The sequence below is a fragment of the Petromyzon marinus genome, chromosome 68 (assembly GCF_048934315.1).
Source record: "Petromyzon marinus isolate PM22_M1 ecotype Great Lakes invasive population chromosome 68, UKy_Petmar_22M1.pri1.0, whole genome shotgun sequence".
Taxonomy (NCBI): domain Eukaryota; kingdom Metazoa; phylum Chordata; class Hyperoartia; order Petromyzontiformes; family Petromyzontidae; genus Petromyzon; species Petromyzon marinus.
In genome coordinates this window covers 8378978-8393149 of record NC_133734.1, presented here as the reverse complement: position 1 = coordinate 8393149, position 14172 = coordinate 8378978, and the positions used below count along the sequence as shown (strand labels likewise).

The 14172-nt window shown below is 54.5% G+C and overlaps 1 protein-coding gene across 4 annotated transcripts in view; it reads right to left on the bottom strand.

Moving 5' to 3' along the window:
• The window catches only part of PTEN (phosphatase and tensin homolog), a 54482-nt gene that overhangs the window by 16553 nt on the left and 23757 nt on the right, over positions 1 to 14172 (bottom strand). For 3 of the 4 annotated variants that reach the window (XM_076054902.1, XM_076054904.1, XM_076054903.1), the window contains exons 4-6: positions 5518 to 5602; positions 2088 to 2132; positions 886 to 929 (exon numbers count right to left, since the gene is read on the bottom strand). In XM_076054902.1, the coding sequence (XP_075911017.1) occupies positions 886 to 929; positions 2088 to 2132; positions 5518 to 5602 (174 nt within the window). Of the gene's footprint in view, positions 1 to 885; positions 930 to 2087; positions 2133 to 5471; positions 5603 to 14172 lie in introns of all 4 variants that reach the window. The other variant, XM_076054905.1, reaches the window with a different exon arrangement.

Below are 14172 nucleotides of genomic sequence, written 5' to 3'. Positions count from 1 at the left end.
GGAGGAGGAGGGAGACACGGGGAGGAGAGAGACATGAGGAGGGAGACACGGGGAGGTGGAGGGAGGCATGGGGAGGTGGAGGAGAGAGGCACGGGGTGGAGGTGGAGGAGGAGCGAGACACGGGGAGGAGGAGAGAGACACGGGGTGGAGGTGGAGGGAGACACGGGGAGGAGGTGGAGGAGGAGAGAGACACGGGGAGGAGGTGGAGGAGGAGAGAGACACGGGGAGGAGAGAGACACGGGGAGGATGAGGAGGAGGAGAGAGACACGGGGAGGAGAGAGACACGGGGAGGAGAGAGACACAGGGAGGAGGATGAAACACGGGAAGGAGACGGAGGTTTTCATTGCAACGTATTTCAATGACCGCTAGAGCTGAATGTAATTTATTTCTCATACAATTAGTCAATATCAGCCACAGGCATCAGTGAGTGAGTGGGTGGGAGAGTGGGTAACAAAGTTAGTGAGCGGGTGGAAGTCAGCGGGTGAGTAGATGAGTGGGTATGTCAGTGGGTGAGTGGCTGGGTGAGTGGGTGAGTGGGTAGGTGAGTGGGTGAGTGAGTGCGTGCATAGGTGAGTGGGTAGGTGAGTAGGTGAATGGGTAGGTGAGCGGGTAGGTGAGTAATTGAGTACGTGGGTGGATAAGTGGGTGGGTGGATGAGTGGGTGAATGGGTAGGGGAGTGGGTGAATGGGTAGGGGAGTGGGTGAGTGCGTAGGTGAGTGGGTAGGTGAGTGGGTGAGTGGGTAGGTGAGTGGGTGAGTGGGCAGGGGAGTGGATGAGTGGGTGAGTGGGTGAGTGGGTGAGTGGGCAGGGGAGTGGGCAGGGGAGTGAGTAGGTGAGTGAGTGGGTGAGTGAGTGGATGAGTGAGTGGGTGAGTAGGTAATCACCTCTCTTCATAAACTTTGAGGCATCGTAATGTCTCTCTGCACACCTAAACACAACAAGATAACAACACGGTTCAAATCCAGCAGCTGCCCTGATTAATCTTGGACACTCCAATAGGGTTCAGTGTTATTCACTGGGGCTCCCGTAGGGTTCAGTGTTAATGTCTGGGGCTCCCATAGGGTTCAGTGTTAATCACTGAGGCTCCCATAGGGTCCAGTGTTAATCTCTGGAGCTCCCATAGGGTTCAGTGTTAATCACTGGGGCTCCCGTAGGGTTCAGCGTTAATCACTGGGGCTCCCATAGGGTTCAGTGTTACTCACTGGGGCTCCCATAGCGCTCAGTATTCATCACTAGGGCTCCCATAGGGTTCAGTGTTAATCACCGAGGCTCCCATAGGGTTCAGTGTTAATCACTGGGGCTCCCATAGGGTTCAGTGTTACTCTCTGAGGCTCCCATAGGGTTCAGTGTTAATGTCTGGGGCTCCCATAGGGTTCAGTGTTAATGTCAGGGGCTCCCATAGGGTTCAGTGTTAATCACTGAGGCTCCCATAGGGTTCAGTGTTAATGTCAGGCGCTCCCAAAGGGTTCAGTGTTAATCACTGACACTCCCATAGGGTTCAGTGTTAATCACTGAGGCTCCCATAGGGTTCAGTGTTAATGTCAGGGGCTCCCAAAGGGTTCAGTGTTAATCACTGACACTCCCATAGGGTTCAGTGTTAATAACTGACACTCCCGTAGGGTTCAGTGTTAATGTCTGGGGCTCCCATAGGGTTCAGTGTTAATGTCTGGGGCTCCCATAGGGTTCAGTGTTAATCACTGGGGCTCCCATAGGGTTCAGTGTTAATCACTGACACTCCCGTAGGGTTCAGTGTTAATCACTGACACTCCCGTAGGGTTCAGTGTTAATCACTCACACTCCCGTAGGGTTCAGTGTTAATCACTCACACTCCCGTAGGGTTCAGTGTTAATCACTCACACTCCCTTAGGGTTCTGTGTTAATCACTGACACTCCCGTAGGGTTCAGTGTTAATCACTCACACTCCCGTAGGGTTCTGTGTTAATCACTGACACTCCCGTAGGGTTCAGTGTTAATCACTCACACTCCCGTAGGGTTCTGTGTTAATCACTGACACTCCCGTAGGGTTCAGTGTTAATCACTCACATTCTCGTAGGGTTCAGTGTTAATGTCTGGGGCTCACACTCACAGGTTGTAGATCTTGTAATGATCTTTGTGTTTTTTCTCCAGGAACCTGTACAAACAGCATCAGCATCAACATCAGTATCATCATCATTACCAGCAACATCAGCATCATCATCAGTATCATCATCATTAGCAGCAACATCAGCTTCATCATCAGCAACAACAAGCGCCATTTGCCACTAAGTGGCGGTGATGTCACCACGATGCTTGTGCCAGGCTAGGTGCACCTTGAGGCCACGTGAAGTGTCGAACGCTCGCTGGCAGGAGGTCACGGGGCAGACCCAGCAGGTGCCACGGGTCGACTGACTGAGACGACCGAGACGACTGGCTGATGCACCACCTGTGCCCCCTACTGTGCCAACCCGCTGTGCTTTAGCCACCTGGCGCTCCGCTCGTTGTGGTGAGCGTCGCTCCTCCGCCCTCCGTTGTTGTTGGAGGGCGGCTACCTCCAACTGCCCAGTAGCATCCTTCACGAGCCTCCTCCAGAGGCCGATCTTGACACCGCTGGTACCAGTCATCGGCAAGTCCACTCAGCTCCACGTCCTCCTGTACCACGTCAGTCCATCTCTTCTCTAGCCCGTGCCGCGCCCGTTTAGTCCCCTCGATCCGGCCGAACAAAAGCTGTTTAGGTATGCGGTGGTTGGACATGCGGGCTACATGACCCAGCCATCGCAGCCTTGCCTGCCGGAGGAGCTCGCCGATGGGACTTTATCCAGATCTTTCAAGGATTTGTGAGCTCCTCACACACCACCCATCCTTGCAGCGACTCATGGCTCTCCGAACCTCCGAACGAAGGCTGTGGTAAGCCTCCTCATTCTCCGACGTGGGATGCTGTAGCCAATGAGTGGGCCTGTCGCTTTTTCCAGGCCAGCTTGAACACCTCCTCTGTTAGCCAGGGTCTCTGGGGAGGTCTGGGCCATGAACCCAAAGCAGCCATTGCAGCTGAATGAGCCACAGTCCTAAACCTCGCCCATTTCCCCTCGACATCAGGAGGAGTGGGAGACAATGCAAACCCCAGCCGCAAGCGATGATGAAATTCTCGCTTGCATCTTTCATCAGCTAGCTGAGACCATGCCACTAAATGTTTGAATGGGGTCCTGGGTGTACACCCACCACTGGAGTGGAAGAATGGCAGGTGCATCTTACAGATGACAAGTCGATGGTCAGTGGGCAGATCATCTCCACAGTAGATCCTGGTGTCAAGGACAAGGGCCCGCATCCGCTGTTCCGTCACTGCGTAGTCCAGCAGATGTTCTTGCTTGAACCCGGCATGCATCCATGATAGTGTGGATGCGCCGATGCTGGAACAGCGTGTTGGTAATTACAAGCTCATGGGCTGCACAAAAATCTCAGCCTCCTGCCGTTGTTATTGAGTTGATCTGGTCCATGCCTTCCAATCACTCAAGACCAGGTGCCAGCATCATGGCCAACTCGTGCATTGAAGTCACCCAACAAGATGACTCTATCCCGAGGGGCCACTTTAGCTAGCACCTGTGACAGGTCATAGAAGACATCCGACTCATCGGCGTTGCCTGCATCCCTCCACGGATGTACGCCTTCAGTGGGGGCATAAGTCACCATGACCACCACTCCTCGCCTCCAGTTGATAGGAAGGCGAGCCCAAAGTAGCCTGGGGCTTAGCTTCCCACACCTCACCGCCACGCTCCCACGCCCCCTTCATTCTTTTGTTCAGAAGAAGAGCCACTCCCTGCTATTTGGCAGTCTCCTGCCCCAAGAAGAGGACTGTCCACCCCTCATGGTGGCAGGAGCCAGAGCCGGTCCACCGGACCTCCTGAACACCACAGAGATCCAGGCGGCGCCGGTCCAGCTCCCAACAGAGGAGTGGCAGCCTCTCCTCCTCCGCAGTGAGCGTTCGAACATTCCACGTAGCCACACGAAGCGGCTTTTCGTTGTTTTTGGAGGAGCCCCGAGGGTAGAGATTCAGTCTCCTGGCTCCGCCAAACGGGGTTTGGCCAGGAGACGTCAAAGACGCCTGTCCCCCAGGGGCCAACGGCACAAGCTTATTAATTAAATTTTTCCGGCGTGGTTTAGTGGTAATTAATTGAAGGTGGAGGGGTTACCAGCCCCTCGCACCCGTCCAGAGCCCCCGTTTGGCTGCTGTGGTGGTTACAAACGCCGTGAGGGGAGAGGGCCAATCGGAACTTGCCATCCCCCCACGGCACTGCCCACGACAGCGTTGCCCGTCCGGCTCCACGAGGAGGTAGGGGGTTGTTTTGCCAACCAACATCATCACCAACATCACCGTTATCAGCACTCTCACACTCACAAAGATCCCCCGTGCAGCCTAAACAGACTGCTGGTGCAAGCGCTGTTAGTGAGCAGCACCTATGATGAAGGCTACCGGCACTGTGACACACGGGTGGGGGGGAGGGGGGTGGGTGGCCAGCACCACGCCCGGCCGCCTTTGTCTCCCCCAGCGCTAGCGATGTTTACTACGCTACACCGAACCAGGTAACTCATTTGAGGCTGAGTCAACCTAGGGGAGGCCCCGGCATCGGTTACAATAGTCGCCACTGGTCTTGGCCGTGAGCGGGAATCGAACTCAAGTCGCAGGGTTTGTAGCGCAGCCTAGCGCAACGTAGCGCTAACCACTGCGCCACCGTTCCCCAAACGACACACGCGCTCAGTCGCACTCTCACACGCGTGTCTGTATATACGTGCATGTCTCCGTGTTTATTTAATTTTATATACTTCAGCCCCTTAGTGTTAGACTTTTAACCCTTATTATAGTAAGACTTGTTTAAAACTTATTTAAGATTTTAGATTCCTATATGTTGAATGTATGCACCATCCTGCCAAAGTAAATTCCGTGTCGGTGTGAACTTACATGGCGAATAAAACCCTTTCTGATTCTGATTCTGATATCTCTCAACAACGGAGGGCGGAGGAGCGACGCTCACAACAACGAGCGGAGCGCCGGGTGGCTAAAGCACAGCAGAGGCTGGCACAGTAGGGGGCACAGGTGGTGTATCAGCCAGTCATCTCGGTCATCTCAGTCAGTCGACCCGTGGCACCTGCTGGGTCTGCCCCGTGACCTCCTGCCCGCGGGCGTTCGACACTTCACGTGGCCTCAAGGTGCACGTGGCCTGGCACAAGTGTCGTGGTGACGTCACCGCCACTTAGTGGCGAATGGCGGTTGTTTTTATCTCTCGATGGCTATGCCTATCTCTGTGTATCTGTATTCTCTATCTCAATGTATATAACTCCATATCTCTGTGTGTATCCATCTCTGCGTATCTCAGTGTTTCTCTCTTTGTATATATCTCTCTATCTCTGTGTATCTATCCAACCCTCTAGATATCTCTCCATCTCCGCTCATCTCTGTGCATCACTCTCCACGTATCTCTCTGCGTCTCTCTCTCTGCACCTATATCTGTGTATGCATCTCCGTGTGTATCTCTCTCTCTCTGTACTTGAAGACGTCGTCGATGTTGTTCCTGTAGACTCCCTCGAGACGCTCGGCAGGGAAGCCCATGGCGATGATGTTTGGGTAAATGTCTGGAGCCGCCGACAGTCAAGGAATTCACACGAGCTGAGTTCACAGTAGCAGTGTCTGTGGGTTCACAGTGGCCATGTGGGTGAGTTCAGAGTGGCCGTGTGGGTGGGTTCAGAGTGGCCGTGTGGGTGGGTTCAGAGTGGCAGTGTGGGTGAGTTCACGATGGCCGTGTGGGTGAGTTCACAGTGGCCGTGTGGGTGGGTTCATGATGGCCGTGTGGGTGGGTTCATGATGGCCGTGTGGGTGGGTTCACAGTGGCCGTGTGGGTGAGTTCAGAGTGGCCATGTGGGTGGGTACACAGTGGCCGTGTGGGTGGGTTCACAGTGGCCATGTTGGTGGGTTCACAGTGGCCGTGTGGGTGGGTTCAAAGTGGCAGTGTGGGTGGGTTCAGAGTGGCAGTGTGGGTGGGTTCAGAGTGGCAGTGTGGGTGGGTTCAGAGTGGCCGTGTGGGTGGGTTCACGATGGCCGTGTGGGTGGGTTCACGATGGCCGTGTGGGTGGGTTCAGAGTGGCATTGTGGGTGGGTTCAGAGTGGCCGTGTGGGTGGGTTCAGAGTGGCAGTGTGGGTGGGTTCACGATGGCCGTGTGGGTGGGTTCAGAGTGGCATTGTGGGTGGGTTCAGAGTGGCCGTGTGGGTGGGTTCAGAGTGGCCGTGTGGGTGGGTTCAGAGTGGCAGCGTGAGTGAGTTCACGATGGCCGTGTGGGTGGGTTCACAGTAGCCGTGTGGGTGGGTTCACGATGGCCATGTGGGTGGGTTCAGAGTGGCAGTGTGGGTGGGGGTTCACAGTGGCCGTGTGGGTGGGTTCACAGTGGCCGTGTGGGTGGGTTCACAGTGGCCATGTGGGTGGGTTCACAGTGGCCATGTGGGTGGGTTCAGAGTGGCCGTGTGGGTGGGTTCACAGTGGTCGTGTGAGTGGGTTCACAGTGGCCGTGTGGGTGGGTTCACAGTGGCCATGTGGGTGGGTTCACGATGGCCGTGTGGGTGGGTTCACAGTGGCCGTGTGGGTGGGTTCACAGTGGCCATGTGGGTGGGTTCACGATGGCCGTGTGGGTGGGTTCACGATGGCCGTGTGGGTGGGTTCACGATGGCCGTGTGGGTGGGTTCACAGTGGCCGTGAGGGTGGGTTCACAGTGGCCGTGTGGGTGGGTTTACAGTGGCCGTGTGGGTGGGTTTACAGTGGCCGTGTGGGTGGGTTCACGATGGCCGTGTGGGTGGGTTCACAGTGGCCGTGTGGGTGGGTTTACAGTGGCCGTGTGGGTGGGTTCACGATGGCCGTGTGGGTGGGTTCACAGTGGCCGTGTGGGTGGGTTCACAGTGGCCGTGTGGGTGGGTTCACAGTGGCCGTGTGGGTGGATTGAGTGGCCGTGGGTGGGTTCAGTGGCCGTGTGGGTGGGTTCACAGAGGCCGTGTGCGTGGGTTCAGAGTGGCAGTGTGGGTGGGTTCACGATGGCCGTGTGGGTGGGTTCAGAGTGGCATTGTGGGTGGGTTCAGAGTGGCCGTGTGGGTGGGTTCAGAGTGGCAGCGTGAGTTCACGATGGCCGTGTGGGTGGGTTCAGAGTGGCAGTGTGGGTGGGGGTTCACAGTGGCCGTGTGGGTGGGTTCACAGTGGCCATGTGGGTGAGTTCACAGTGGCCGTGTGGGTGGGTTCACAGTGGTCGTGTGAGTGGGTTCACAGTGGCCGTGTGGGTGGGTTCACAGTGGCCGTGTGGGTGGGTTCACAGTGGCCGTGTGGGTGGATTGAGTGGCCGTGGGTGGGTTCAGTGGCCGTGTGGGTGGGTTCACAGAGGCCGTGTGGGTGAGTTCAGAGTGACAGTGTGGGTGAGTTCAGAGTGACAGTGTGGGTGGGTTCACAGTGGCCGTGTGGGTGGATTCACAGTGGCCATTTGGGTGGGTTCACAGTGGCCATGTGGGTGGGTTCACAGTGGCCATGTGGGTGGGTTCACAGTGACCGTGTGGGTGGGTTCACAGTGGCCGTGTGGGTGGGTTCAGAGTGGCCATGTGGGTGGGTTCACAGTGGCCATGTGGGTGGGTTCACATTGGCCATGTGGGTGGGTTCACAGTGGCCGTGTGGGTGGGTTCAGAGTGGCCGTGTGGGTGGGTTCAGAGTGGCCGTGTGGGTGGGTTCACAGTGGCCGTGTGGGTGGGTTCACGATGGCCGTGTGGGTGGGTTCACAGTGACCGTGTGGGTGGGTTCACAGTGGCCGTGTGGCTGGGTTCAGAGTGGCCGTGTGGGTGGGTTCACAGTGGCCGTGTGGGTGGGTTCACAGTGGCCGTGTGGGTGGGTTTACAGTGGCCGTGTGGGTGGGTTCACAGTGGCCGTGTGGGTGGGTTCACAGTGGCCGTGTGGGTGGGTTCACAGTGGCCGTGTGGGTGGATTGAGTGGCCGTGGGTGGGTTCAGTGGCCGTGTGGGTGGGTTCACAGAGGCCGTGTGGGCGGGTTCAGAGTGGCAGTGTGGGTGGGTTCACGATGGCATTGTGGGTGGGTTCAGAGTGGCCGTGTGGGTGGGTTCACAGTGGCCGTGTGGGTGGGTTCAGAGTGGCAGTGTGGGTGGGGGTTCACAGTGGCCGTGTGGGTGGGTTCAGAGTGGCCATGTGGGTGGGTTCACAGTGGCCGTGTGGGTGGGTTCACAGTGGCCGTGTGGGTGGGTTCACAGTGGCCGTGTGGGTGGGTTCAGAGTGGCCATGTGGGTGGGTTCAGAGTGGCAGTGTGGGTGGGGGTTCACAGTGGCCGTGTGGGTGGGTTCACAGTGGCCATGTGGGTGGGTTCACAGTGGCCGTGTGGGTGGGTTCACAGTGGCCGTGTGGGTGGGTTCACAGTGGCCGTGTGGGTGGGTTCACAGTGGCCGTGTGGGTGGGTTCACGATGGCCATGTGAGTGGGTTCAGAGTGACAGTGTGGGTGGGTTCACATTGGCCATGTGGGTGGGTTCACAGTCGCAGTGTCTGTGGGTTCAGAGTGGCCGTGTGGGTGGGTTCACAGTGGCCGTGTGGGTGGATTCACAGTGGCCATTTGGGTGGGTTCACAGTGGCCATGTGGATGGGTTCAGAGTGGCCGTGTGGGTGGGTTCAGAGTGGCCGTGTGGGCGAGTTCACAGTGGCCATGTGGGTGGGTTCACAGTGGCCATGTGGGTGAGTTCACGATGGCCGTGTGGGTGGATTCACAGTGGCCGTGTGGGTGAGTTCACAGTGGCCGTGTGGGTGGGTTCAGAGTGGCCATGTGGGTGGGTTCACAGTGGCCATGTGGGTGGGTTCACAGTGGCCATGTGGGTGAGTTCACGATGGCCGTGTGGGTGAGTTCACAGTGGCCGTGTGGGTGAGTTCACAGTGGCCGTGTGGGTGGGTTCAGAGTGGCCATGTGGGTGGGTTCACAGTGGCCGTGTGGGTGAGTTCACAGTGGCCGTGTGGGTGGGTTCAGAGTGGCCATGTGGGTGGGTTCACAGTGGCCGTGTGGGTGAGTTCACAGTGGCCGTGTGGGTGAGTTCACGATGGCCGTGTGGGTGGCTTCACAATGGCCTTGTGGGTGGGTTCACAGTGGCCACGTTAGAGACACTGAGCAAGCATCACCGATGTCCTCGGTTTCGGCACTGGGTCCGGGCGTTTCTCTCTCTCTCAATCACGTAAATAAGACAAAGATCCCCCGTATAGCCCTAACAGGCTGTTGGGGCAAGTGCTGTTAGTAGTGAGTAGCAGTGCCGATGAAGGCCGGCACTGTGGCACACATATAGGGGGAGGGTGACCAGCGTTACGTCGCTCCAACTCCTTCTCACACACCGACACACACACTGGCCATTGGCCACATCGCAGCGGTTGACGTCACCACGGGCGGTTGTGCCAGACTAGGTGCACTTTCCCGTGGTCTTCTGCAGACAGGTCATGGGACAGACCCAGATGGTACCATGGGTCGGCTGAACGAGATGGCCAATGCACCACCTGGGTCCTCTACTGTCTCAACCCGCTGTCTTTTTGCCGTCCGGTGCTCCGCTCGTTGTTGTGAGCGTCGCTTCTCTGCCCTCCGCAGTCGCTGGACGGCCACTGCCTCCAACTGCCCAGTAGCCTCAAGGTGCACCTTGCCTGGCACTGCCCAACAGCGTCCTTCAAGAGCCCCCTCCTCCACAGAGGCCGATCTTGACACCGCTAGTGCCGGTCATCGGCCAAGTCCACTCAGCTTCACGTCCTCCATCTCTCCTGCAGCCCGTGCCACGCCTGTTCAGCCCCCTCTATCCGGCTAAACAGAAGCGGTATGGGGGCTACATGACCCAGCCTTGCCTGGTATGCAGGAGGTCGTGGGTGTGATTCCGACCCTGACGCCTGCTGCTGTATATTTGGAGTTTGCGGTGTCACTCCAAGGTCTCCGGGTCCTCTGGCATTTCCATCCACATTTATAATCAAAGTGCGTTTGGCCGATTCAGATTATCTGAGCAATCATTGGAAGGACGTTAATAACCAGGTAAAGTCTTAACTGACTGCGATGTTTCCATCCTACCTGCCTATGTCAGCTGTTATTTCATGCTAATCTCTCACATTATCATAGCCACTTCCGTGCCCAGTTACATGCTAATTTCTCACATTAACATCATGCTAATCTCTCACATTAACATAGCTACTGCCGTGCATAGTTACATGCTAATTTCTCACTTTAACATCATGCTAATCTCACATTATCATAGCTACTGCCGTGCCCAGTCACATGCTAATTTCTCACATTAACATCATGCTAATCTCTCACATTAACATAGCTACTGCCGTGCCCAGTTATATGCTAATTTCTCACATTAACATCATGCTAATCTCTCACATTAACATAGCTACTGCCGTACCCAATCACATGCTAATTTCTCACTTTAACATCATGCTAATCTCTCACATTATCACAGCTACTGCCGTACCTAGTCACATGCTAATTTCTCACATTAACACCATGCTAATCTCTCACATTATCATAGCTACTTCCGTGCCCAGTTACATGCTAATTTCTCACTTTAACATCATGCTAATCTCTCACATTAACATAGCTACTGCCGTGCCCAGTTACATGCTAATTTCTCACATTAACATCATGCTAATCTCTCACATTAACATAGCTACTGCCGTACCCAATCACATGCTAATTTCTCACTTTAACATCATGCTAATCTCTCACATTATCACAGCTACTGCCGTACCTAGTCACATGCTAATTTCTCACATTAACACCATGCTAATCTCACACATAATCATAGCTACTTCCGTGCCCAGTTACATGCTAATTTCTCACATTAACATCATGCTAATCTCTCACATTACCATAGCTACTGCCGTACCTAGTTACATGCCTATTTCTCACTTTAACATCATGCTAATCTCTCACATTAACATAGCCACTTCCGTGCCCAGTTACATGCCAATTTCTCACTTTAACATCATGCTAATCTCTCACATTATCATAGCTACTGCCGTGCCCAGTCACATGCTAATTTCTCACATTAACATCATGCTAATCTCTCACATTAACATAGCTACTTCCGTGCCCAGTTACATGCCAATTTCTCACTTTAACACCATGCTAATCTCTCACATTATCATAGCTACTTCAGTGCCCAGTTACATGCCTATTTCTCACTTTAACATCATGCTAATCTCTCACATTAACATAGCTACTGCCGTACCTAGTGACATGCTAATTTCTCACTATAACATGTTAATCTCTCACATTAACATAGAGACTGCCGTGCCCAGTTACATGCTAATTTCTCACTTTAACATCATGCTAATCTCTCACATTAACATAGCTACTGCTGCACCCAGTTACATGCTATTTTTTCACATTAACATCATGCTAATCTCTCACATTAACATAGCTACTACCGTGCCCAGTGACATGCTAATTTCTCACATTAACATCATGCTAATCTCTCACATTATCATAGCTACTGCCGTGTATAGTTACATGCTAATTTCTCACATTAACATCATGCTAACCTCTCACATTAACATAGCTACTGCCGTACCTAGTGACATGCTAATTTCTCACTATAACATCATGCTAATCTGTCACTTTAACATAGCTACTGCCGTGCCCAGTTACATGCTAATTTCTCACTTTAACATCATGCTAATCTCTCACATTATCATAGCTACTGCCGTACCTAGTGACATGCTAATTTTTCACATTAACATCATGCTAATCTCACACATTTTCATAGCTACTGCCGTGCCCAGTTACATGCTAAATTCTCACTTTAACATCACGAGACCCGGCCACTTCTTTATGACCCTTGGGCTACACCCATTTCAAACCTTTTCAAACGGTCTGCCTCAGAAGCAGACCCACGCTTTCCCACCTTGATGACAGACGCTTGTGTTGCGCCCGAAACGTCGTGATTTAATTTAGTTACTTTCATTTTATTATTTTCATTATTATTTGTTCACCTACGTGACTTTACCGAAAGAACCAAAGAGTATGGATCCTTAATAAAGAATTAAAGCTTTCGTGACTGCATAAAATACTCATTGGTTTTTTCGGTAAAGTCACGTATGTAGAAATACAATAAAATTATATTAAAATAAATCAGTGGTTGATCAATCAGTGATTGATTTATTTTAATATAATTTTATGGTATTTCTACATACGTGACTTTACCGAAAAAAAACAATGAGTATAGTAAGGATCCTTGCAGTCACGAAAACTTCAAATCTAGAACTACTCAGATTACTTTGGTGATATGTCCAAATGATGGGGGGGCCACTTTGTTAAGCTGCCATCACTTAGCGATGACCAGGGTCGCTTATGAACAACAAGTTAATGAGCTCAGCGGGGCTTTGCCTGATAGGATGGGGATGGGATTCGTTTTGCGTGTTATTTGGTGATGTTCACGTTTCTTGCACTTTGCACTGTATCGCGTTAGTGTGCAATTGTGTTTGTCGTCGTAAAAATTCTTACACCTACTGAACATCTGCATTCCAAATACAATATTCCGATGAGCTTTTTCTGCTCATCGGAATCATCCTGCAGTCCAAATACAATATTCTGATTCTGCCTGTCCAGGGCAACTCACTGATGGGACGGCTTCCAGATCTCTCAACGGTCTGTAAGCTCCTCACACCATCCGAAGCGGTTATACCCAGGATGGATCACAGGCAGGGCCATCCTCACACTCACCAAGCAGTCGAAACACACTGAATCTCACTCTCTCCCGGTAAAGTTCTCTCACCCACACACTCTTCTCTGCCCGTGTCTTTCTCCCCCACCTCCGTGTGTCTATCCTCTCCCCGTGTGTCCCTCCTCTCTCTCCATGTGTGTCTCTCTCCGTGTCCCTCCCTCTCTCCATGTGTCTCTCTTCCAGCGTCTCTCTCCCCCCGTGTCTCTCTCTCCCCCCGTGTCTCTCTCTCCCCCCATGTCTCTCTCTCCCCAGGTTCTCTCCGCCTCCCTCCCCCTGTGTCTCTCTCCCCCCCCATGTCTCTCTCCCCCCGTCCCTCCCTCTCTCGCCAGTGTGTCTCTCTCTCTCCCAGTGTCTCTCTCTCTCTCCCAGTGTCTCTCTCTCCCCCTGTGTCTCTCTCTCCCCGTGTCTCTCTCTCCCCCCGTGTCTCTCTCTCCCCCCGTGTCTCTCTCTCCCCCCGTGTCTCTCTCTCCCCCCGTGTCTCTCTCTCACCCCGTGTCTCTCTCTCACCCCGTGTCTCTCTCTCCCCCCGTGTCTCTCTCTCCCCCCGTGTCTCTCTCTCCCCCCGTGTCTCTCTCTCCCCCCGTGTCTCTCTCTCCCCCCGTGTCTCTCTCTCCCCCCGTGTATCTCTCTCCCCCCGTGTCTCTCTCTCCCCCCGTGTCTCTCTCTCCCACCGTGTCTCTCTCTCCCCCCGTGTCTCTCTCTCCCCCCGTGTCTCTCTCTCCCCCCGTGTCTATCTCTCCTCCCGTGTCTCTCTCCCCTCGTGTCTATCTCTCCCCCCGTGTCTCTCTCTCTCCCCCCGTGTCTCTCTCCCCCCGTGTCTCTCTCTCCCCCCCCGTGTCTCTCTCTCCCCCCCCGTGTCTCTCTCTCCCCCCCCGTGTCTCTCTCTCCCCCCGTGTCTCATTCTCTCCCCTCATGTCTCTCTCTCCCCTCATGTGTATCTCTCCCCCCGTGTCTCTCTCTCCCCCCGTGTCTCTCTCTCTCCCCTTGTCTCTCTCTCCCCTCCGTGTCTCTCTCTCCCCCCCGTGTCTCTCTCTCCCCCCCCCCCGTGTCTCTCTCTCCCCCCCGTGTCTCTCTCTCCCCCCGTGTCTCTCTCTCCCCCCGTGTCTCTCTCTCCCCCCGTGTCTCTCTCTCCCCCCGTGTCTCTCTCTCTCCCCCCCCATGTCTCTCTCCCCCCGTCCCTCCCTCTCTCGCCAGTGTGTCTCTCTCTCTCCCAGTGTGTCTCTCTCTCTCCCAGTGTCTCTCTCTCCCCCTGTGTGTCTCTCTCCCCGTGTCTCTCTCTCCCCGTGTCTCTCTCTCCCCCCGTCTCTCTCTCCCCCCCCGTGTCTCTCTCTCCCCCCGTGTCTCTCTCTCCCCCCGTGTCTCTCTCTCCCCCCGTGTCTCTCTCTCCCCCCGTGTCTCTCTCTCCCCCCGTGTCTCTCTCTCCCCCCGTGTCTCT